This window comes from Podarcis vaucheri (assembly GCF_965113315.1).
Source record: "Podarcis vaucheri genome assembly, chromosome: 13".
Classification (NCBI taxonomy): domain Eukaryota; kingdom Metazoa; phylum Chordata; class Lepidosauria; order Squamata; family Lacertidae; genus Podarcis; species Podarcis vaucheri.
Genome location: NC_138751.1, coordinates 58,474,737 through 58,498,971, shown reverse-complemented (window position 1 = coordinate 58,498,971; position 24,235 = coordinate 58,474,737). Strand labels below are relative to the sequence as shown.

Below are 24,235 nucleotides of genomic sequence, written 5' to 3'. Positions count from 1 at the left end.
GTGTCATTCGTTCCGTGTTTTTTGGTGAATATGCTCTCATGTGTCTTTGGGTGTTGCGCCATTTTGGGACGGGGGAATGCAGGTCCCTGAGACTCTCACGTCTTACTGAACATTTGGGTCTTCATGGAAAAGGCCAGTGGAGGTATGAAAAACAAAATGAAACAACTCTGTTTTTCTCTCTTTCTTTTATTAGAGACAAAATGGCAAACTTATTATTACTAGAATTAATTTGTGAAAACTGTAATAATGCTGTTTCCAACTCAAGTAACTGTCACTTAAATAACACACAGGCAAAAAGGAGAAGAAATTGTACAAGGAATTAAATAAGTTGAAAGAAATGTGCAGACTTAATAAATAACAAAAAAATGCCTCTCAGATAAAACAGAATTCTTGAGGTGTTGTTTTTTTTAAAAAAATACTCCCTTAGATAAAAGTAACCTGGTACAGTAACAAAAACACAAAAATATTAAAAATTGATTTAACAAATGTATTAACATTCTCCAATATTCCGAAGTGCTTAGCCCATATAATATTTACATCATGGAATATTGTATCAGCAGGCAACACAGAAAGGGAAACCATTATGAATCACAGGATATGTTTTGGATATACATATATTATCAATATATATAGACTAATTTCCTCCCATTACTTAAAACTATATTAATTAGGTTAATAATATACCTTCAATATTTTTTAAAAAATATATTACTGTCAACTGGTCCTCTGCTATTTAAAAACAACTGTAAGTCCTACATTTTTATTGAAGAGTATGAATACACCATAGCTCCAAGATGGTAGATACCTTCAAAAATGGCTCCAACAAGATTGTGTTGCTGGGGGGGGGGGATATAGATTGCAACTGTGTACACTCACGGATACTGAACACATCACTAGGAGCCAGTCAAGAGAGCAGAACACACCAGTCTCCCACCCCATAAAAACCTTTCATGAGGCAGTTTGGTAGCAACCAATGGCCCAGATCCTAATTCAAGTGCTGTTCTTTGCAGGATGTGATCTTACTCTTTCTAGCACCAGGAGCAAACAGGACATATTTCACAGATTCCACACACAGGGCAGTTCAAATTTAACACTGCAATTTGAAATGTAAATTTGAAATGTAACACTGCGATTTCCAAAACTCACCTCTGCAACAAACTCAGTGTGTTGCATCCCTGCCAATACTACAAGATTCCTTTTTACACCCACTTGGTACATGGTCAGAATAGTGCTTTTGCAACAGCTTAAGATTTATAGCAGCTTTGCACATGCACACTATCTTTTAAAAAATAAGAAGATATAAAAAAAGAAAATAAGCAGAGTCGGAGCACCCTTTGGGTGGGTGAGCACCCGATTCTACCTTCCCTTAAAGGGTCCTTTTAAAAAGCTCCCAGGATACTTGTGTCTCTTGTCTCAACCACCTGAGAAAGAGACAGGTGGTGGTGTGGGGATGGGTGGGTTGGAGCTAGAGGACTCAAACTGCAGTTCACAGGGATTATTGGGAGACAGAGTTTTTCACACAACAGATCAACATAGTGCACAGTGTGAGCTGTCCCTATTCTCCCTCCCTATGTTGGAAGTATGGAGGCCCATAGCATTGCCCCAAGGGCGGTCCCCTCCTCTGCACACAGTCACAGCTCAACGATTGTCAAGTACCGGTGACCAGTTTTATGTCATTCAAACTGGATGGGTAACCGTCTGGTTGATCATACACCAGAAACCACAACAAATTTCCTTCCAGTGATAAAGCATTAAAGGTGGTCAGAGTGCAAGACCACCTCACTCACTCATTCATTCATTCTCATGCCCAAACGAACACTAGATAAAAATATATAATATTATTATTTCAACATACTTCCAACGTCTTCTGAAGTTCTTGTGATTCTTAGAATGTCTTTTTGTGCTTGCAAAAACTACGAAGGAAATTACTTACCTAATTTCCTTATAATGGTTTCAAGTTCCTGACTTTATTACAGGTTAATTATCTTCCTATACAAAGATGCAATCACTTAGCTGTGTTGATTCCATTGCAGGCTCTTCTCCTCGCCTCCCCCACAGCTCTGCTAAACGAACTGCCAAGCCTTGAAGAGCATAGGAAGTCCAAAATGGAACAATGGGCTGAGCAGTTTAATCACCATCCACAAGCCCACCAACAATGGGCTGAACAGTTTAATCACCATCCATGTCACTTTTACATGTATGCTTTAAATTCCCTCCTGGGGTGTGCAGAGGAGACAGAAGTCTCCAAAATTTAATTTAACTTAAGGAGAAATTAAACAATGTGCAATCTAAAACAGCATCACCACTAAAAATATATTTAGGGTTTTATAAGTCTCAATTTTCAGAAGCCCACGCATATATTTCACTACTGTTTCCAGTAGTGAAATGCCAAAACATTTCAGTCATTTTCCTTCCTGTTATTCATATATTTTCCCCGACCATCCATGAGAGGTGAATGGCATTTGAGTCCCTTTGAAATATGAAATCATGGCTCATCTGTGTTTCAACAGGACTTAAATACAACAAATGCGTCCCTTGGATTCTTCTCTGCACACACAGCAGTTGAACTAAGACAGATTAAAAACAAACCTTCCATAAAAATTTGAGAATATTCTAGAGCACAGCAGAGCTGAAATCAAATGAGGTCATATTCATATTTATTTTTTTTTTACTGCTATTGGGAATTTGCTAAAATGAAATTAGGAATTATTACATTACAGAGCATTTTAGCTGCCTCTGGAAAAACAATCTAAATCTAGGCTATTTTAAATAATAGCTTACTCAATGTTTACAAAAATGAGGTCATTGCACAGCAGTTTTTAAAATTCACATCCCCTTCATAAGAGCGGATCCAAAAAAGAAAGCAACGCCCTGTTACTTCCAATGATAAGTCTGAAACATAGCGCCAACATAAGGCTGTGGGTGCCATGCTAAGAAGGCGTAGAACTAACTGAAGGAACTAAATGAACTAACAAAGGTAAGAAAGAAGGGGAAGTCCAAGTGGAATGTGCAGAGGCAGCCAGACACATTTGGCTTCAGGGCTAGCCAAACAGACTAGAGGACCCCAAGGAGTCATGTGGCCTCTTCTAGGCAGGAGGGCCAAGGGGCTTTCTGTGCATGCTCCGAGGATGCACCAAACCAAGGCAGCGGTTTCTTTTAGCAGGGACTCTGCAGGTATGATCTAAGAAACAAAGGATCTGAGCAGAATTTTAGGATACAGAGAACAAAACTTAAAAGAATTTTGGTGCAAAGAATGTACCAAAGAATGCACAGGGGTACTTTAGCGACCCTAAAATGCAACCATGGTCAGCAGACATCCTTAATCCATGGTTGCTGTGGTTCCAAATTCCAGAAGCTACTTAGAAGAGGCAGAAAACATTTCAGGACTTCTTATTGTATGGAGCCAAAAGGTTGCTTGCCTGGAACCTCAGAGTGCCATTTCCACAGGGGGGAAAAGCCAGGAGTTGGCCTGTGAATCGGTTGCCCAAGATTCGTGTCCCAAAGGACAGTTTTGGAGGTTCAGGGCAACGGACTTAGCAGCACTCTCAAAAAACTGTAACCTGGAATGTATTAAAATGCAAATAATGAAGATAATTTTAAGTGCAATTTGTCAAACAAAAGGAAAAAAATGCATTCCATTCCATGGAGAAAGTGTCTAGATCACAGATGAATGGGGAGCCCACTCAAAGCTGCTCCACCCCAGCTCCTTAACATGCAAGAGGACAGAGAGTGATGCTCTACGACAAATTCCAGGACTGGGGGACTTTAGCTTGCTTTTCTTGGAGAACACAATTCTTTGGGCTGCAGAGGTTGTGCACAACCAACCATACAAGATGAACCAAGCTCTTGACTTGTCCAATGGAAGGAACATGCACACAATAAATGATGATGGAGCCCTGGGGAGGAGAGCATCAATGCAGAATCATATACTACAGAATGTCCTCCCTTCAAGATCCAGTCCAACAAAAAGGGACTTCCAATATTATTCTGCAAAAGTGATTAACTATTTGAAAATGTGGTGGTTAGCCAATGGTCATTTTCCAGTCATTTCTGCATGACCCCCAGGTGTCACTCTCTCTTCCTTTCTGCTGGTTCCCTCTGCAGTTGCCTGAGGCTGACAGCATCCCTTGCAAGACAAGATTGTCAGGGCGACACTTTGGGACAGCAAAGAATACACATCCATCTGCAACCCAATCCAATAGGATCTTAAAATTGGATTTGTTTTAAACATTTTTAAAAGAAAGTGCCATTGGCCAGGAATGGAGAGAAGCTGATTTTGCATTCCCCGTAAACCTGTCTAACAGAACCAGCAGTAAAAAATATGTAAAAGAAAAAACCCAGGAAAAGCACACAGAGAGAAACACTTACCCAACTGAACAACACTAGCACACACACACACACACACACACACACACACACACACAAACAAACAAACAAACAAACAAACGGTTTCTGCCCATAGCTCATCATCATCTGCTGTCAAGTACAGTCCAGCATGAAGTGTTTGTTCCCCTAGAAGCAGCAGCAGCAGGAAACATTTAAAACCACAGGACACATAGTTCAGTCCATTCCAAGGACATGGGAAAAAGAGACATGTTGTTGGTGGCCAGCAGAACAAGAATGTGCATATGGAAGTCACTGGTGACGTCATGGGAGGAGTCAGTCCACCCTGGAAGGTGGCAACTCTTTCCACACGTCCAACACACAGCCCCGTGGCATAAAAATGCAGTCATGAAAATCAGGTAGTTGCCCATTCAGATTGCAAGTCTACAGTATGCACCTGAAGAGGTTTATTGCAAATAAGCAACATTTTCGGGGGCTGCCCTGTTGGGAGTGCAAGCTGCCTGGGAGTGCAAGAAACTTCTTTTGTCTGCTCCGTTGTTGGCAACAACTCTCCTCCCCACCCCCTGGTCGTTGCATCGGCCTTCTCTGAGGCCTTGGTCCCTGTGCCACTTTTTTGAGCTCAGCACTTGCCCCTGAGCCCTTCACCCAACTCCGGGGAGTGGGCAAGGAACTAACAGCGATGCAATGACAGACAGACATCCCCTGCAATGGCACAGCCTTTCCTTGCCTGGGTCCTAAAGGCCATTGCTGTTCCTGTGGCTGAGGGGGGGCTTGGAGAGCTCCACAACTGCAGAGCGGGATTTATTCAGGAACTTGGGTGCCCGACGTAAGAGCAGCTGTGCTTCTGTGAACGTTTCGGTCAGTTCCTTCTTCCACTGTACAAACTCTGGGTCACTCTGGGGAAAAACAAATACACACACACAAAAATCAGTTTTTTCTTCAGAATCCATTGTACCAGCAAGATAACTACCACTTGTCTCATACAGTTTTGTAAGGAAAGAGATAGAGATAGAGACAAACATTACCGGAAGTTGGGAGCCCACAGCTCAGTGGAGCACCTGCAGAAGGTCCCTAATCTGACTCTTGGAATGCCTAGTAAAATGAAGAGTGGGGAAAAAGTAACTCTGTGCCTCAGATCCCAGAGTGTCACTGCCAGCCAGTGTAGGCATTATTGAGCTAAAGAGTCTGACTCCAGCAAGTTCAAAGTTGCTATTTGCAAATGCTCAAAGAGATAAAGGGCCAGGGGCCAGGTGGAAGCATGCAACTATTTTATTGCACAGGGTGGTGGGGCATGTGCAAGACTGGTTGATCCAAAGGAGTTGGGGCAGACACAAAGCTGCTTTCGTAAGCCAGACAGCAAATGTCTCGGGAATTCCTAGGAGGGCGGCTTTAGCAAACTTAAATGAGGGAATCACTCTCACAAAAAAGTTTTACAGTCCTCAGAAACACAGAACTTTAACAAAACAAATCTGTTCCTACGGACATCTGGGTTCAGAAAGAGGTGTGCTCTCAGTACCCAAGAGGGATGCAACACTGCATTATAATAATAATAATAATAATAAATTTTATTTATATCCCGCCCTCCCCAGCCGAAGCCGGGCTCAGGGCGGCTAACAACACTAAAATAGTGCAACATTATAAAAACATCATAAGAATTAATTAAAATCAGAATTGATAGCAACCATAAACTAAAGTAAGGATTGCCAAAGGAGGGAGTCAGGCTGTGCCCTAACCAAAGGCCTGGTGGAACAGCTCTGTCTTGCAGGCCCTGCGGAAAGATGTCAAGTCCTGCAGGGCCCTTGTCTCTTGTGACAGAGCGTTCCACCAGGTTGGAGCCGCAGCCGAAAAAGCCCTGGCTCTAGTTGAGGCCAGCCTAACCTCTCTGAGGCCTGGGACCTTCAAGATGTTTTTATTTGAGGACCGTAAGTTCCTCTGTGGGGCATACCAGGAGAGGCGGTCCCGTAGATACGAGGGTCCTAGGCCGTATAGGGCTTTGAAGGTTAAAATCAGCACCTTAAACCTGATCCTGTACTCCACCGGGAGCCAGTGCAGCTGGTATAGCACCGGATGAATGTGATCTTGCAGCGAGGACCCTGTAAGGAGTCTCGCTGCGGCATTCTGCACCCGCTGGAGTTTCTGGGCCAGTCTCAAGGGCAGCCCCACGTAGAGCGAGTTACAATAATCCAGTCTGGAGGTGACCGTCGCATGGATCACAGTGGCTAGGTCAGGGCGAGAGAGGTAAGGGGCCAACTGCTTAGCTTGGCGGAGATGAAAAAATGCCGCCTTTGTTATAGCTGTAATCTGCGCCTCCATAGAGAGGGAGGTATCGAAGATTACACCCAAACTCTTGACGGACGGTGCTGGCACTAATTGCACCCCCGCAAGAGATGGGAGTTGCCCCCCCAAGCCCATATCGTCCCGACCCAGCCAAAGGACCTCTGTCTTCGAAGGATTTAACTTCAACCGGCTCCCACGTAACCATCCAGCCACAGCTTCCAAACATCTAATCAGTGTGTCGGGCCGAGTCAGGATGGCCATCCATCAACAGATAGAGTTGGGTGTCATCAGCATACTGATGGCAGCCCAGCCCAAAACTCCGGACAAGCTGGGCGAGGGGGCGCATAAAGATGTTAAAAAGCATCGGGGAGAGAATCGCACCCTGAGGCACTCCACACACCAAGGAGTGGCGGGATGACAGTTCCCCCCCAAGCGCCACCCTCTGTCCCCGACCAGAGAGAAACGAGCGCAGCCATTGAAGGACTGTGCCCTGGATCCCCACGTCGGCGAGGCGGTGGTCCAGAAGTTCGTGATCGACCATGTCGAAAGCTGCTGACAGATCTAGAAGAATCAGCAGCCCCGACCCGCCTCGATCCAGCTGTCTACGAAGATCATCTGTTAGGGCGACCAGAGCCGTCTCGGTCCCATGACCAGCGCGGAAGCCGGACTGGAATGGATCCAGAGCCGATGTTTCATCCAGAAACCTACCAAGCTGTTCAGCAACCGCTCTCTCAATCACCTTACCCAGGAATGGAAGATTCGAAACTGGGCGGTAATTGGATAGATCTAAGGGATCTAATGATGTTTTCTTTAAGAGCGGACGCACCACTGCCTCCTTCAGTTCCCCTGGGAATGTCCCGGTGCCAAGGGACAAATTGATGATATCCCCCAGGGGGGCCCGCACCTTGTCTGGACATGCTCTAATCAGCCAAGACGGGCACGGGTCGAGAGGACAGGTGGTGGGCTTTCCAGCTCGGAGGAGTCTGTCCACATCGGCTGGGGATATCCGGTCAAAGTGGTCCAGTACTGGACCCGAGGACAGTCGAGGGGCCTCCAGTTCCTTTATTGTATCCAAATTGGCAGGGAGGTCATGGCGGAGCGACAGGACCTCCGCAAAAAAGCTCGCAAATGCCTCACAGCTGTGTGTCGAATTGTTATTTAAATTTGGCTGTCCTTCGAGGGACGTTAAAGACCGAATTATACTAAATAATTGTGCCGGGCGAGAGCTAGCGGATGCAATGGAGGCCGAGAAGTAAGACTTCTTAGCGGCCTTCACTGCCATCTCGTAGGTTTTCATAAAAACCCTATAAGATGTTCTTGAGGCTCGGTCACGGGCACCCCGCCATACTCGCTCTAGCCGTCTGAGGTCCCGCTTCATTTTCCGGAGCTCCTCAGTAAACCAGGGAGCCCGGTTTCTGCGGGGTCGCAGAGGGCGCTTAGGTGCGATCTCATCGATGGCTGCCAGGAGCTGGGTATTCCAGCCCTCAACAAGCTCAGTCAATGAGTCGCCAGGGGGAGAAAGGTCCCACAAGGCTTGGCGGAATCTATCAGGGTCCATCAGCCTCCGCGGGCGAGCCCAAATCGGCTCACCACCTAAGCAGGGTGGGGGTGGAACATCAATCCTGGCTTTCATAGCATAGTGATCAGACCATGGCACCTTCATCGAAGGAAACATGATCACATCTGTACCAGCGCCAAAGATCAGATCCAGCGTGTGGCCTGCTTGATGTGTGGGGCCCGAAACAAACTGGGAGAGCCCTAGTGTCGCCATGGAAGACACCAGGTCCAGAGCCTGTGAGGAGGGAGTGGCATCAGCATGGATGTTGAAGTCCCCCAATACCAATAGGTTAGGGAACTCCAAGGCCCAGCCGGCCACCGCCTCCAGCAGGCCTGACAGGGTGGCTGCTGGTGCGCTAGGTGGCCGGTACACCAGCCAGACAGCCAAGCTCACCTCGGAGCCCCACACTAGGCCAACACATTCAATGCCGGGGATCGATGGCGGTGGTAGAGCCCTAAAAGAACAATCTTCCCGGATTAATAATGCCACCCCTCCCCCCCGGCCCACAGTCCGTGACTGGTGGAGGACGGAGAAACCCGGGGGCGCCATCTCTCGTAAGGTAACAGTTACCCCTTCGCGCACCCAGGTCTCCGTCACACAAGCCAGGTCGACCCCCTGCGAGATGATGAAATCTTGCAGGGTGGCGGTTTTGTTGCCTATAGACCTGGCATTGCACAACACCAGTGACGGAGGTGAGTAATCCTTTCTCACCCTACCCTCGTCTCTCGGGATGGGGCGCAGATTGGAAGGGGTACGAGCATATCCGTATCTCGATCCCCTTCGCCTATGCCATCTGCCCCCACCGCCATACCTCCCTCGCCCCTCCACAGTAGGAATCCCAAGCCTCATACTCGCCTCCATTTACAGAATATAAAAGCAAACAAAAAATACACCGGAACAAAACCAATCCCCACCCCACTCAACAAACCATCCCACCCCAACCCAAAATAAAACAAAACAAAATAAAAATACATGGATAAAAAACCACCGTTTCTGGTGGTACAACAAAATAAAAAGTAAAAACACCTTGAAAACATTTTAAAATATATAACACGCTTAAACATTTGCTGCCACAGCAGCAGTGTCCTTAGAGTTGTGGCGGTGGTGAGTATGGGGGCCGCCCCCAGGCCCAAGGTGGAGAATGGGCTTGCAGGGGGAGCGGTCCTCCCCAAGACTCACTGGCAATAAAACAATACAAACAAGAAACAGTAAAAATTACAAAAACATCAAAATAAAAAATAATAATTCCCCAAGCCCAACCAAACATCAATCCCACCCCCACCCCCCACATACAAAAAAATCCAGATTTATTTATTTTTTAAAAAAATTTTTTAAAAAAAAAATTTTAAAAACACTCTGTGCCTCTCCGGCAGTAACAACTGTCCTAGTGAGGCCTGTCAGGCCCTGCCCTGGGCCAGGTGGTAAGTGGCAGGGAGGAGCAGGGCCCTCAAGCACTCACTCAGGGAGTCCTCCTGGGCAGCAGGCCGCAAGCAGCACACAGTCCTTATGAGGCCCCAGGCCCCGCCCCAGGCCAGGTGGTAAGTGGCAAGAGCAGGGCCCTCAAGCACTCACTCAGGGAGTCTTCCTGGGCAGCAGGCCGCAAGCAGCACGCAGTCCTTATGAGGCCCCAGGCCCCGCCCCAAGCCAGATGGTAAGTGGCAAGAGCAGGGCCCTCAAGCACTCACTCAGGGAGTCCTCCTGGGCAGCAGGCAGCAAGCAGCACACAGTCCTTGTGAGGCCCCAGGCCCTGCCCCAAGCCAGATGGTAAGTGGCAAGAGCAGGGCCCTCAAGCACTCACTCAGGGAGTCCTCCTGGGCAGCAGGCAGCAAGCAGCACACAGTGGTATCTTATGTGCTAAAATGGCTCAAAATTTATTTAAGGAAGAAACATGCCCAAAGTCACTGCTGCTGCGGCACACCCGGCCTGTTGTTCTGCTATTTTAAAGGCTCCACCAGCTTTCTCCATGCCCACTGCATGCTCCTAAAAGAACTAGTGGGCAGCAGAGCAGTGAAACCCTGCCCTGCGGTGGCAGAAGAGCCCCGGGCAGAAGGCAGGTCACTCTGGATGAGTGACCTGCTCCAGCGAGAGCTTGGAGGCTTTTCAAGCCTCTGCCTCCCAGCCTACCTCTCATAGGTGCCACACCTTTCTTAAAGGGATAGCCCTCTGGCCTCAGGATGGGCACTTTCCTTGTGTTTCATAAGTTCTTGCCTTGTGCATCCCTGCACTGCTGAGCAGGCAAGGTAGTGGCTGAGGTGCTCCATTCCTCAAGCTCAGGGCAAGGTCCAGTGTCCAAGTTCTACAAGCCCTGGTGCAGAAGAATCTGATTCATGGGGCTCCTGCCAGTCCCTTAGCACTGGCAGGAGCCCCATAAATCAGATAGGACTGGCTCCTAAGCAGCTGATGCTGCAGCCTCCAACACCATGCCTCAATCACTGATGGCTTCTGAGGTCGTGACAATCCCGACGGATGTGAGCTAGAAAAATTCACAGGCCCAAACCTTGTCACTCCAATAAACTTAGCAGACTGCTTTAGCAACCACGCTGTTCTATCAGTCTCAGTTCCCATATCTGCAAAATGGGAACACAGAAAGCAGATCACTGGTCCACCAAGCTCAGTATTATCCACCAAGCTCAGTATTATCTGGCAGCAGCTCCCTCAGTTTTTGGATGAGGTCATCTTCCCAGCTCTAATTGGCTGGAGACTGAATCTGGGACCTTCTGCACAGCAAATGGGTGCTCTGGCTTTCAGCACCTCCCCAATAATACTGGTGGTGGTGGTTAAGGATTACTGGGACAATGAGGGTATGCTCTCAGCACTTGAAAGGGCTTACTTAGATAACCAAAACATGCTCAACTTCCAGGTTGAGGCTATTTCCATGTGTGTGGAGGGAAGCATTAACAGTTTTGGGTTTTGAACCCAAACCTTCCCCACCTCTAAAAAGACCTTTAAGCTTCAGGACCTCCCTCCCCTCATCCCTCAAAGACACACAGCTTACCTCACACTGCAGGACAAACTGCTTCCCCCCTTTAATTCTGAGCAAGATGCATTTTTTGTCCTTGATCTGAGTTTCTTCCACCGACAAAATCTGTTCCATAGTCAGCAAATTTTGCTAAGGAAGCAAAAAGGAAAGACAGGTTGAATTGAAGGCCCAGCTGCTACCACAGCCCTGAGAATGAAACTGGCCAAAACCCTAATCCAGCTTCCTTGGGTTTTCATAAATTGCTTACAGGGGGTGGGAGGTGGGACTTTGGAAAAGGAAGGAATCTTAGCAGCAGTACAGCTAGCTTCTCTCTACAGAAGTGGCACTTCCTCACAAGGCAACTCATAAATGTCACAACCTGTGCACAGCATCACAAGGCTTGTGGCTTTGTCAAACCAAAGAAAAAGGTGATGTTTTGTTAAGCAAAGGACCCCAAAAGTCTTCATTTAAAAAATGCTACGTGGGGGGGGGAATCCCTTCCTTTCTTACACTTGCATGCCAAACCCCAAGTCCTTGTGCCCCCCTCAAACTTGGATGGGAAAGATCTAAGAAGTAGATAAGGGCATTTTGCAGGGGGGCTGGTCACCAGCGTGCTTCCTGTCCACCCATCCTGTCTTCTCCTGGGGTGGGAGAGAGGACATGCAGCAAGTCGGCTGAGATTTGATTCTGCTGGAGAATCAACAGGGTGGGCCTTTTCCCTTCCACAAGGCAATCTTTTCCCACAGGGCAGCCCAGGGTGGGTGGGTGAAGGAGACCAAGCTGATGTTTCAGGTTTTGGCATCTAAGCCTAGAAGCAATGGCTACTTCTTCCTGCCTTCCCTACCCAACCCCCAAGTCATTGCTTGGAAAATTTCTCAGATGCTGAATACTGAAGGCTCTACAATATTTATGGAGAGGGAAAAGGGGTGGCAATTATGCCTACCTTATGGAGGTAGACCAGGCATGGCAATACTTGGCCCTCCAGATGTTTTGGGATTACAACTCCCATCATCCCTAGCTAACAGGACCAGTGGTCAGGGATTAGACACACACCTTTTTACCCCAGGTGGTTCATGAGTATTCAGACAGGAAGTGAATATGGCCTCCCCCCCCCCCAATGATTTACTTTAAGTGAACAGAGTCGGATCAGACGAAGGCTTCTAGTCCACCCTACTGCACTACTCAATACAGGAAATTCAGCAAGGGAGCCCCTCCAACAGATGATTGCACAGGCTTTGCAAGAAGACCTCTGGCTGGTGGAACAGCCCAGCACCCCTCTAGGCAACGTCTTCCAATGGCCCAGCTTTTCCTCATGTTCAGCCCCTGAGATCTAATCCTGCCCTCTGGAGCAAGTTTTTGCCTTTTTTCTGTGACTAGCATGGGTGTGTGTCCCAAAGCCCTTTCATGGATAGTTTACCATTTTTGATGGGGCCCAAGGATGCGGAAAGAAATCAGTCATCATTCTGTTAAAAGCAGGAGTTAAAAGGGGAGCTCTGGGGGCCGCAAGGGAAGCGGGGATGTTCCCTGGTGATTTCCCCTAAAGCAGCAACAAAGATGCTCTCTTCTATAGCTGCTACAGGGCAAGTCTCGGGGGTCATCCTTACAAAGCAGCAGTTCCCAAAGGCAAAGGACCTGTGACACACTTCACCTGAATCGAAAGTACAAGGAGCAGAGCTTCACTTTTGCAACCGAAAAAGGGCCACAAGCGGAGCCCACAACAGATCTGGGCACGCTTCCTGCCTGGTGAAAAAAGTAACCCAGAAAAGCGCCAGATTTAGAGCTGTTTGGGGCAGCTCCCTTAGAGGGTGGTAATTCTTCAGCCTCAAGAGCAGAAGTGCTGTGTTTAGCCAAAATGGTGCTCTCCGGGTGTTTCAGGCAGCTAGTCCCACCAGCCTTGGCCAGCCCAGCCCAGCAGAGCCAGACTGGGAAGAGAGGAGAAGGGCAAGAGAGCCACCCAGCCTCCCAGCTCTGTGGGTGGCCATGTGGGGTTCACAGGAGCTGGATTCACTTCCTCACAGCCTGTAGGGGCGGTGCTTTGGGAACTGCTGCTAGGCAGGTTTCATTGCCTTACCCGCTTGCGTCTTTTTGTGTAAGTGCGCCAGGTATCCTAAACAGGAAAACAAGAATATTACCTGGAGCACCTGGAGCTTGGCATATCCCCTCCTGCGTTGGCCCGTCAAGCCTTAGCATACCAGAGAGGAGGCAGAGCACCCACCGCCACCACTGACATCATGTGCTCCCTCCCCCTGCCAGCCCAGCTGCCCAACTCACCCGTGACTCTCCTTCTCCACGCCATTCAAGCCGGTTTGGAAAGAGGTAAAAATAGCGTCTCTGCCACTGAGTCAGGAAGGGGTTCCCCAGCTTCAGCATGTACCCGTGCATGATGCAGTCCTTCCCCAGAGCATAGTCTGTCACAAGGCAGAAAAAATCCACCGTTAAGGGGGGAGCTTTGCAGCTCTATAGTTCCATCGGCAGAAGGAGCAATTTGCAGAGGAAGACGTGCCAGAAAGAGGTCCCTGGAGGCTACAGTCAGAGGGCTTGTGGAATACGTGGCTTGTGGAATACTTATGCCTCAATTCCCCCTTGTCCATGTAGTAGCATTCTCCTCCAACTACTGCTATCACACATTTTAAGAGCATAAGGAGAGTTTGCTGGATTGGGCCAATGGTTCTTCTAATCCAGTCTAATCACAGAGGCCAGTCAGTTACGACAACAGAAAACCCACCCAGCAGCACTCTCCCCTCCTGTGGTTTCTAACAGCTTCTATTCAGAAGCACTGCTGCCTGCAAGTGTGGAGGCAGACCCTCTCTTTCCATGAATTTGTGTAATCCTCTTTTAAGGCCTCTTTTGGTGGCCTCACTGCCTCCTGTGGGAGGGAGCGCCATAGTTTCCATGCACTGTGATTTGAAGGCCTTTTTTTCATCTGTCCTGCATCTTCCAACATTCAGCTTCACTGTGTTCTAAGAAAGGGAGAAAAACTATTCTCTGCCCAATTCTTCATGCTATGCATAATTTTATAAACTTCTCTCACGTCACCTCTTCTCCCTAAAGCTGGAGATTCCCTATGCTTTGAAAATCCAAATAGGAAATCTTGGAGGAAAACCAGGGGCGTAGGAAGGGGGTGAGGTCCGCCCTGGGTGGCATCCTTGAGGGGGGTGACAAAATGGCACACTGGGGGTCGGCACACCGTGAGGCCTGCCCTGCAGCATGCCCAAGCCATGCGTCTCTCCTGGGAGTGATGCAGTGGCTCGCAGCCCCGCGCTGCCCAAAATGCCAGTGTGGGGTTTGCGTCTGCCAGGCAGACTCCGTGGGCACCTTGCCACACCACCTCGCCACCCCACCCCATGTGCCACAGTGCCCCCATGTGGTGCCCCGTGCGCAGATCACCTCACCACAATGCTCCTGTGGGCAGCTCTCCCCGCCCCCGCCGCTCCAGGTGCTGGAGCAGCCCCTGAGAAGAACTCTGTATGGAGGGGAATAAAAGGAGGCACAAGAGGGGTTGACAATCCATATTAAACTGAGCTATGGACAGGCCATAATTCTCTGTTCCAAAATATTTGGCTGAAGTGGCTTTCAAAGGGACAAGGCAAATTAAGGGAGAAAGAAGGGCCCTGATGTCTCTGTGCCACCACTATGTTGAGAGTCATCCTGCCAACTGCCAGGGGACAACAGTGGGAGAAGACGGTTTCGTTTGTCTCCTGCTTTGGGGCTGCCTGGTCCAGCCTGGAGGCATCTGGACCCACTGGGCTAAATGGGTCCCCTCTAGTCCGATTCAACTGCTTCCTTCCTCCTTCTTTAGAGGAAGGAGAGAGGAAGGCAGAGGAAGCAGCAGAAGCAGTAGCACTAGTGGACATCCAATCAGAGAATCTTAGAGATGGAGGGGTCCCCAGGGTCATCTAGTCCAAGGCCCTGCAATGCAAGAATCCCAGCTAAAGCATCCATGACAGATGGTCATCCAACCTCTGCTTAAAGACTTCCAAGGAAGGAGAGTCCACACCTCCCGAGGGAGACCGTTCCACTGCCAAACAGTCAGAAAGTTTTTCTGAATGTTTAGTTGGAATTTCCTTTCTTGTAACTTGAGTCCTACCCTCTAGAGCAGGAGAAAACAAGCTTGTGCGCATGTCCGTGGCACTGGAAATTGTGCGCATGTCAGTGCCACCGGAAATCGCTTGTGTGCATGCCCACATGCCAAAAATCGCTTCTGCGCAGGCCTGATTTTCGGCATCTAATGAGTGCTCTTTGGATTCAGTCAGTAAACCAGCTACAAATCCACCTAACAGTTACCTCGTTCAACCCACATTTTACCAGCTTCCTTGTGAAAATATCATGTCAAAAGCCTTCCTGAAATCAGTATACGAAATCAGTATACTCTATGTCCACAGCATTTCCCTGATCCACCAAGTTTGTAATTCCATCCAAAAAAGAAATCAGATTGGTCTGGCATGACTTATTTTTGAGAAACCCTTGCTGGGTTTTAGTAATCACAGCATCCTTTTCTAAATGTTTACAGACCAACTGTTGAATTATCTATTCTAGGGCCTTTCCTGGTATTGATGTCAAGCTCGGTAGTTACCTGGGTCTGAATGTTACCTGAAGATGAATATTGGAAGATTTGGGACAAAGCCTCTCCTCCTCAGGGAGGGGAGGAGTTGTGAGCAGGAGCCGTTTCCCCCATTGGCAGGGGGTCTCCAGCTGCTGTGGCACGCCCCCAGGCGGCCAGCCAATCAGCTGGAGGCTTGGCGGCAGGGTTTAGATTCTCAGCCATTGTGCTGCTGTGCACACATATGAATGGCCAAGTGGTCAGCATGCTGACATCCGGTTCAGCGAATGGTCTTTATTTCGTGATGATGGAGTTCACCTCTCGGACCTCTGCAATTATATTTGGCTGGCCAACATCAGACGCCTTAGGGATTGGTTGCAGCTGTGAGGGTATTGGCGGCGAGCCTCTTTTGGCTCAGGTGGCGGTCAGGCATTGGAATATGGTTGTGTGTTGGAGGGCAGGGTGTGGCCATCGCCTACACCCCCATTTTAAGGAATCCGGCGGTTGTGGATCCTGTCCAACGTCCTTGCTGGTGGCTAGGGCCATAGTACGACCCCCGGTGACATCAGGGGGGGGGGCTTTCAGTTGTATTTGCATCAACAGGCTCCTCCCACTGGTGGTTAACTCTTGATAGACTCACCCCTCCCTGAGGGGGTGGAGTCATGCTCTGTTGTTTTATCCAATGCCTCCAAGAGCCAATACCTCTCACATGCTGTAATCATGATGTGGCCTTTTTTAGCCCATTAACCTAATATACTGTGCCCATGTGGCAGGTCCTTGAATCACAAAAGAAAAGTCCTTCACATAGCACATAGTTAAACTATGGAACTCCTTCCAATAGAAGGCAGTGATGACTACCAACTTGGGTGGCTTTAAAAGAGGATTGGCCAAATTCATGAAAGAGCTAATAGCCAATCTTTACTGTGACAACTTTATTCTAGTGGCTGATCTGAGATCATAACAATAAAGTCTGATTCTCTGGATACTAGCCATGATAGCTATGCTCTGCCACCATGGTAAATGCTTTCACTGGAAGCTGCAGTGTTCTTATGCTTGAATACTGCCTGCAGGTTTCCCACAGGCATCTGCTTGGTGGGACTAGATTGGCCAATGGATCTTCCTATCCTCTCAGGATGGGAGGGCAAAAGGGATGAATGTGAGCAAAATGCAGTTACATGTACCAGAGGGACATGAGAATCATCAGCTCACACATAGCAATAACCATCAGATAACGAGCCTCCTGCACAACATATGTGCTGGTGACATTCGCTCCTGCCGCTCCACCACCCTCCACTACCTGAAGCCTCTTCCGTGCACTGAATTATAGACTGAAAGTTTCCCTCTCCTCTTCTAAAGCACTGCCCACAATGAGGGTACTATCTAAATAAAGAAACTAGCAAGCAGGTCCCCAGTAGCCACAGTCAATCCTTATGCATCTGGGATTCAGCAGGAAGAACTTCCAGGCCCCTCTCCTTAAGAAGTCAAACAGAAGTGCAAGAGAGCACTAAAAGAATCCTAAAAAGAAGTCCTTAATAATGGGAGAGCAGAAATCAGCCCCCAAAGACCCTCACACTCTCTGCCATGACTTGGCAAATCCCACCTCACATTCCAGAACCAGAGCTGCCTTTGCTACCTTCCTCGTGCCCCAGTTGCTTGTTCTTCGCTCGCTTCCTGGCTTCGATCTTGTCCGTGTCACTGTTCACTGCATCATAAACTGTTTCCACCACTTCTTGTTGCCAGCGCTCTGAGATGACCAGGGGAAAGTTCTTGTACAGTTCTTGGTCACTATCAAGCAACTGATAAAAAGTGGGCAGTACAAGGAAGCAGAGAGAGAGAAGAGACATCACCAAAAGGGCAAAACCAGCTGCCTTCCATCATATCCATAAAACTGATTGGAATTATGCCTATGGATTAAAAATATATAATCAATCTGGAGAGGAGGGGGTAATCTGGGAGAAATTGGTCCTCAAGTCCCAACCTTGTCTTGGACAAAGGCCTTTCCAAACCCAACAGTCATAAAACAATTCTTAACGTTGAATGTACAACTACAACTCCCATCATCCTTGACTGGCTGGGGCTGATGGGAATTGGAGTCCAACATGTCCCTATCATATTAGGGAAATCTTTGAATGGCCCTGCATGTATTCTCTCAGTAATCCTTGCACCAGCTGGTGCAAGGACACATCCTCAGCTACATTGCACCTTCCCCATCCATCACCCTCACTTGCCAACACTCTCCCATCTCATTATGGACCACTGGAAGCCAAGAAGACTGTTTAGAGTGGAACAGGAGGGTCAAATGAGAAGCACAAGAAGCTTCTGGGTGAGCATGGTGGAAATCACAAACAGCCCACCTCCTCTGGTCTCAATGGCTAAAGGAAAATGTCCCCCTCACACCTTGATGCCTTTTGTGTCTTCCTCATCGAAGGAGCCAATGTCAAAAGCATCCGCCGCATTCACTTCTCCCCGCGGAGGAATCAGAGGCGGTGTGTACTGCCAAAGCAAGAGTAGCAGTTACAAATCCACAGGCCATGGTGATATGGAGTCTTAGTAGTTATTTAAAAAGGTAGGTTGCCCTTCAGCTGAGCTATCAGGACAATGTGTGATAAGAATTAAAAACAAACAACAGGGCAAAAATTCAGCACAAAACTGCATCAAACGCCCCATTTGAACTTTTGGTGCCCCTAAGAAAAAATGCACAAGCGTACATAAGGGGTGTGATTAAAAAATAGCAGCAAATCACCTTTTGCAAGTAGACGTACTGCCAGTCAATGCCTTTGAAGAAGGGGTGCTCCTTCACTTCCTGCGCCCTGAGGAATGAATTGCAACCAGATGGTGATTGTCTTAGGCAATAACGCTTTCAGGCAGACCAATTTGCTATGAACACAGAGGTGCTCTATATGGTGTCTGGCATATAGAGCTCAGTATTCTAGCTCAGTATTATCTACATTGACTTGCACCAGGAGCCTGGGACCTCCTGCATGAAAAGCAGGTGCTCTGTCTCCTGAGTTACAGCCCTGCTGCTTTAAATATTTTAAAAGGTAGCTTAGGGCTATCTAGGTGCTATCTAAGACATCAGAGAATCAATCCATAGAAATGGAAAACCAACGGATTTTCTCGGGGCTGCACTGCTATTTGCAAATTGATCGATTTTATTTGCATAAGTTCTGAAGCAAACAGCATGCTTCTTTTGCTTTTCTGTTCATTATTAGACTATGCGCTTCTCTTGTGTTGTAGGGGGCATCATACAAGGCATTCTGTCCATTGCGAGGAAAAGGGAAGGAATGCCTCTTTGCAGACAGGGCTTGCAGTCTGTATTACTTGTGTTAGTGATTTTTTAAAACAAAATCTGCAACCAATATATGAAGGGTGTTGTCAGGGTTACTTCCAGATCCTAGCTCACAGAGGATCACGCTAGCCAGCGATCGTTAAATAAAAGTCTTTATTGAGTTACAGTCTCCATTCTCGAGCTGCTGCGTGCAACCCTACGTCTTATGCTTAGATCGGCGAAGCTCCGTCTGAGTCTCCGCCCCTTGCGCACCAACTTAATATCCTAGCCCTGCTCCACCTTTTCCGCCTGACAGTTCTCCTCTGGGTCCCTCTGCCCCCCTGGGTCTCTTCCCTCCGGGATTCTTCTGACGCTGACCCCCCTGACTCTCCTGTCTCCTTGCGCCGGGCTTTAGGACCTGGCTCCCTTTCCGGGCTGCCTACTGCGCCACCTTCCTGTGCATTTGAACTTGGCGCGCGCGCCCAACCCTCCACTTTCCGTCTAACCGTCACTTCGCTCCCCGATGAAGGTGTGGCCACTCCTGACTCGTGCCCTCCCTCCTGTTGCGAGCTGCCAGCGCTTGATCCCTGGCGCTCTTCCTCTTTCCTACTCTCTGGCGGTGACGCTGGTCCCGATCTCCAACTGCTCCCCTCTGAGTCCCCTCTGGCTCTATCTTCCTGGGGTGTCCCCCTAGTCTCCCCCCTTGCCCTGGCCACTGGTGCTCCTTTTTGTGAATCTTCTGATTCACTGGAAAGACTCGGAGATCTCGGGTCGTCGTCATCACTCATCCTTTCTTCTGCCTCCTCCCCCTCGCTCTCTGTTTCCTCCCTTGCCCTCGCCTCTGCTCCTGAACCCCTGACAGGTGTCTTTTCACTGATTTAATTTATTCAGCAAGGGCAGCCCTAGATCTTTTGTTTAGGGCTGAAGTAAAACAAAACTTCTGAGGGCTACTAACTTTAGCCATGATGGCTATGTTCCACCTCCGCTGCCAGAGACAGCACAACCCTGAACACTACTTGCTAGAAATCACAATGGGGAGAGTGCTGCTGTTGCACTCATAGTAACATAATAAGAGCTGGCTGGATCAGGTCAGCGACCCCTCAGCTCCAGCATCCTCCACTCACAGTGGCCAACCAGATGCCTGTGGGAAACCCGCAAGCAGGATTTGAACACAAAACCCCTCCTGGCTTACAGCAACTGGTATAACTCCAACTCTGGAAGGTCCTGCTTCCTGCCTTTCTGTGCTTCCGGCTGGCCACTGTGAGAAGAGGAGGCTGGGCCATCTTTAGCTTACCATCTTTAGCCTACTGCCTGGCTCTTTGGATGTTCTTAAGGCATGCAACACTTCTTCCATCAGTAAGGACTTACCCACTACCCTGGCAGCCAAGCCTCTTGCTCACGTCTCGCTGGAGAAGACCTTCCAAAAGAGACTTGAGTTCAGGGGGAAATGACTCTGGTAATTCCACATTCTGAGAAGAAAACAGGGCTATAAGCTCAGTGAGAGTTGAATGGAGTTGCTCAAAAGTTAGGATCCTCCAGACAGGTATCAGTGCCCCCAAACCACAAAAAGCCAGTAGTGATGTATGGGAGTGAGAGCTGGGAGTAAAGAAGGCTGATCGCCGAAGAACTGATGCTTTTGAATTCTGGTGCTGGAGGAGACTCTTGAGAGTCCCATGGACTTCAAGAAGATCAAACCTATCCATTCTTAAGGAAATCAGCCCTGAGTGCTCACTGGAAGGACAGATCATGAAGCTGAGACTCCAACTTTGGCCACCTCATGAGAAGAGAAGACAACCTGGAAAAGACCCTGATGTTGGGAAAGATGGAGGGCACAAGGAGAAGGGGACGAAAGAGGACGAGATGGTTGGATAGTGTTCTCGAAGCTACCAGCATGAGTTTGACCAAACTGCGGGAAGCAGTGGAAGACAGGAGTGCCTGGCGTGCTCTGGTCCATGGGGTCAGGAAGAGTCAGACACGACTAAACGACTGAACAATAACAATAACAACAACACCCACAAAGGACCCCACAAAATCATCTGCAAGCAAAGATGGCAGCAAAAAAAGGAAGCTACTTACTTCTGTACATTCAGCACGGGTGAAGCTATGGTGTAGGTGAGGCTGAGAGATGGTGACTGGCCTAAGGTCTCCCTTGTCTGATACTCTAACTACTACTCTCAAGGCTGGCTGGGCCCTACCTTGCAGGGCTGATGTTATTTATTTAACAAATGCATATACTGCTTCATAGCCAAAGTTATCAAAGCGGCATAGCAAGATAAAATGAGACAAAATTCAAAAGCTACAGATTCCAAAAGCAATTAAAGCCATCACTACAACTACAGAATTAGTTTTCCATAAAACAGTTCAGCCTCCTTTTAAACAAAAAATGTCTTCCTGGTAGCTGTATGGGTACCTGAACTAAGAGCAGCCAAGCACTTTGCATGTCTTGAATAAGGAAAAGAGGCAGATTCAGTGGATGGCTGGATCAATGACCTTGAGGGCCTTCTCTGTGGTGGAAGCCCAACTTTGGAGCAGTCTCCCCAGGGAACTTCTCTTGTTGCTGCCAAAGGAAGAGTTTGGGATGCTCTAACTTTTAGTATTGCTTCATCAGGCTTTTTATAGAAATTTTTTTATAGGAAGAAGGCTATTGCTGCTCTTCATTAATTGTCTTCCAACTGATCTTTCATTTTAATATTATTGCAAACTATTTTGAGTGATGGCTTGCACCTGAAAAGAAGTATAGTTAATGACTGAAATGAACAAACAAAAGCAGAGACAGAACCACGTCTGGCCAAAGAGTATAACTGCAGAGTAACAGTCATGATACAAAGCATAGAAACACTGGAAGCTGCCTTAGACCATTGACCCCTCTAGATCAGTAATATCTATGCTGGCTGGCACAGGCTCTCCAGAATTTCAGAAAGGTATCTCTCCCATCTCTAACTGGAGAGGTCAGTGGGGATGGAAGCAGGGACCTTCTGCTGCTGCTCTACCACTGAACGATGACCCTTCCCACAAGCACAATGGCATCATTCAGAATCCTTACCACTGTGAGTGTCATGCGGTCAATCTCATGCTTGTCTTTGGTCTTGTGCTGCCTGAAAGGGCTGTGCCTAGAGAAAGAAGAAAAATTAAAGCACTGATTTGGTGTGTGGGGAAGCAGGGAGAGAAGGGAATGGAAGGAAACAGGGACATGAGCACTAGGCAGCACATGGGAGAATGGGATTGATAAAATTAGCTGGTGCCCTCTGGGTGTTTGGGATTAAAATCTCCCATCAACCCCAGTCACCACAGTTGTATGATCCTGCTGGGGCTGATGGGAGTTGTAGTCCCAAAAAAATCTCGAGGTCACCAGTTCGGCAAAGGCATGCATCCATGCACAGAGAAGTTTGCATCTGCTCCTTTAGATTGGGACATAGAAACACTTTCATACCGGGGGGGGGGGGGAGTTTTATATCCTAAACTGTAGAAGAATAAAGCATGTTCCTCAGCTAGCTGCCTGAAGTTCTGTGCTATAACATTCAGGAAAATCCAAGATGTGGCATGGAACAGATAAACTGTGTGTGTGTGTGTGTGTGTGTGTGTGTGTGTGTGTGTGTGTTTCTCCAGCCAGTGGGCTACACTTGGCCTGCCGGGCCTCTCTAGCTAGTCCACAAGGTCACTTGGAGAAAGCCAGGCCCACCCAACCTACATCAGGTATGGTGCAAGTAAGGGCGGGGCTCCCCTTTACGGATCACGGCCTTGCCGTGGCGAAGGGGCTTGAATAACTCAGAGAAGCTATAAGCTATGCCATGCAGGGCCACCCAAGATGGACAGTTTTGGCCAAACGTGATCCACCTCGAGCAGTAACCGGCAAGCCACTCCAGTATCCCTGCCAAGAAAACTCCATGGACAACAGGCATATAAAAGTTATGATGCTGGAAGATGAGCCCCTCAGGTCGGAAGGCGTCCAACATGCTTCTGAGGAAGAGCGGAGGACAAGTACAAATAGATTCAGAGCTGATAAAGTAGCTGGGCCAAAGCCGAAAGGTCACTCAGTTGCAGATATGCCTGGAAGTGAAAGGCTTTCCTTTCCAATGCTGCAAAGAAAAATATTGCATAGGAACCTGGAATGTAAGAACCATGAACCAAGGTAAGTTGGATGTGGTCAAAAATGAGATGGCAAGAAATATTGACATCCTGAACTAAAATGGACGGGAATGGGCAAATTCATTGACGGGCAAGAATCCCCTAAAAGAAATGGCATGGCCCTCATGGTCAACAAAAGAGTGGCGAAAGCTGTACTGGGATGCAATCTTAAAAATGATAGTATGATCTCAATACGAATCCAAGGCAGACCTTTTAACATCACAGTAATCCAAGTTTATGCACCAACTACTGGTGCTGAAGAAACTGAAATGAACCAGTTCTATGAAGACTTACAACACCTTCTAGAAATGACACCAAAGAAGGATGTTCTTCTCATTATAGGGGATTGGAATGCTAAAGTAGGGAATCAAGAGATAAAAGGAACAACTGGCAAGTTGGGCCTTGGAGTTCAAAACAAAGCAGGGCAAAGGCTAATAGAGTTCTGCCAAGAGAACAAGCTGGTCATCAAAAACACTCTTTTCCAACAACACAAGAAACGACTCTACACATGGACATCACCAGATGGGCAGCATCGAATTCAGATTGATTATATTCTCTTCAGCCAAAGATGGAGAAGCTCTATACAGTCAGCAAAAACAAGACCTGGAGCTGACTGTGGCTCAGATCATCAGCTTTTTTCTAGCAAAATTCAAGCTTAAACTGAAGAAAGTAGGAAAAACCACTGGGCCGGTAAGATACAATCTAAATCAAATCCCTTGTGAATACACAGTGGAAGTGAGGAACAGCTTTAAGGATTTAGATTTGGTGGACAGAGTGCCTGAAGAACTATGGATGGAGGCTCGCAACATTATACAGGAGGCAGCAATGAAAACCATCCCAATGAAAAGGAAATGCAACAAAGCAAAGTGGCTGTCCAATGAGGACTTACAAAAAGTGGGGGGGGGGAGAAGGCAAGCAAAATGCGAGGGAGATAGTGAAAGATAGAGGAAATTGAATGCAGATTTCCAGATAATAGCAAGGAGAGACAAGAAGGCCTTCTTAAACGAGCAATGCAAAGAAATAGATGAAAACAACAGAATGGGAAAAAACAGAGATCTGTTCAAGAAAATTGGAGATATGAAAGGAACATTTCGTAAAAATATTACCATAATAAAGGACAAAAGTGGCAAGGACCTAACAGAAGCAGAACACATCAAGAAGAGG

The 24,235-nt window shown here is 47.9% G+C and overlaps 1 protein-coding gene across 6 annotated transcripts in view; it reads right to left on the bottom strand.

Moving 5' to 3' along the window:
- Window positions 1-412: 412 nt before the first annotated feature.
- Window positions 413-24,235, bottom strand: part of GRK3 (G protein-coupled receptor kinase 3) — a 185,423-nt gene continuing 161,600 nt past the window's right edge. For 4 of the 6 annotated variants that reach the window (XM_082196085.1, XM_082196088.1, XM_082196089.1 and 1 more), the window contains 9 exons: window positions 21,990-22,056; window positions 20,315-20,415; window positions 18,422-18,488; window positions 18,076-18,171; window positions 17,312-17,474; window positions 13,410-13,546; window positions 13,210-13,245; window positions 11,175-11,288; window positions 413-5,240 (listed from right to left, as the gene is read on the bottom strand). In XM_082196085.1, the coding sequence (XP_082052211.1) occupies window positions 5,079-5,240; window positions 11,175-11,288; window positions 13,210-13,245; window positions 13,410-13,546; window positions 17,312-17,474; window positions 18,076-18,171; window positions 18,422-18,488; window positions 20,315-20,415; window positions 21,990-22,056 (943 nt within the window). In that variant the 3' untranslated portion in view covers window positions 413-5,078. The remainder of the gene's footprint in view (window positions 5,241-11,174; window positions 11,289-13,209; window positions 13,246-13,409; window positions 13,547-17,311; window positions 17,475-18,075; window positions 18,172-18,421; window positions 18,489-20,314; window positions 20,416-21,989; window positions 22,057-24,235) is intronic. The other 2 variants (XM_082196086.1, XM_082196087.1) reach the window with 2 other exon arrangements.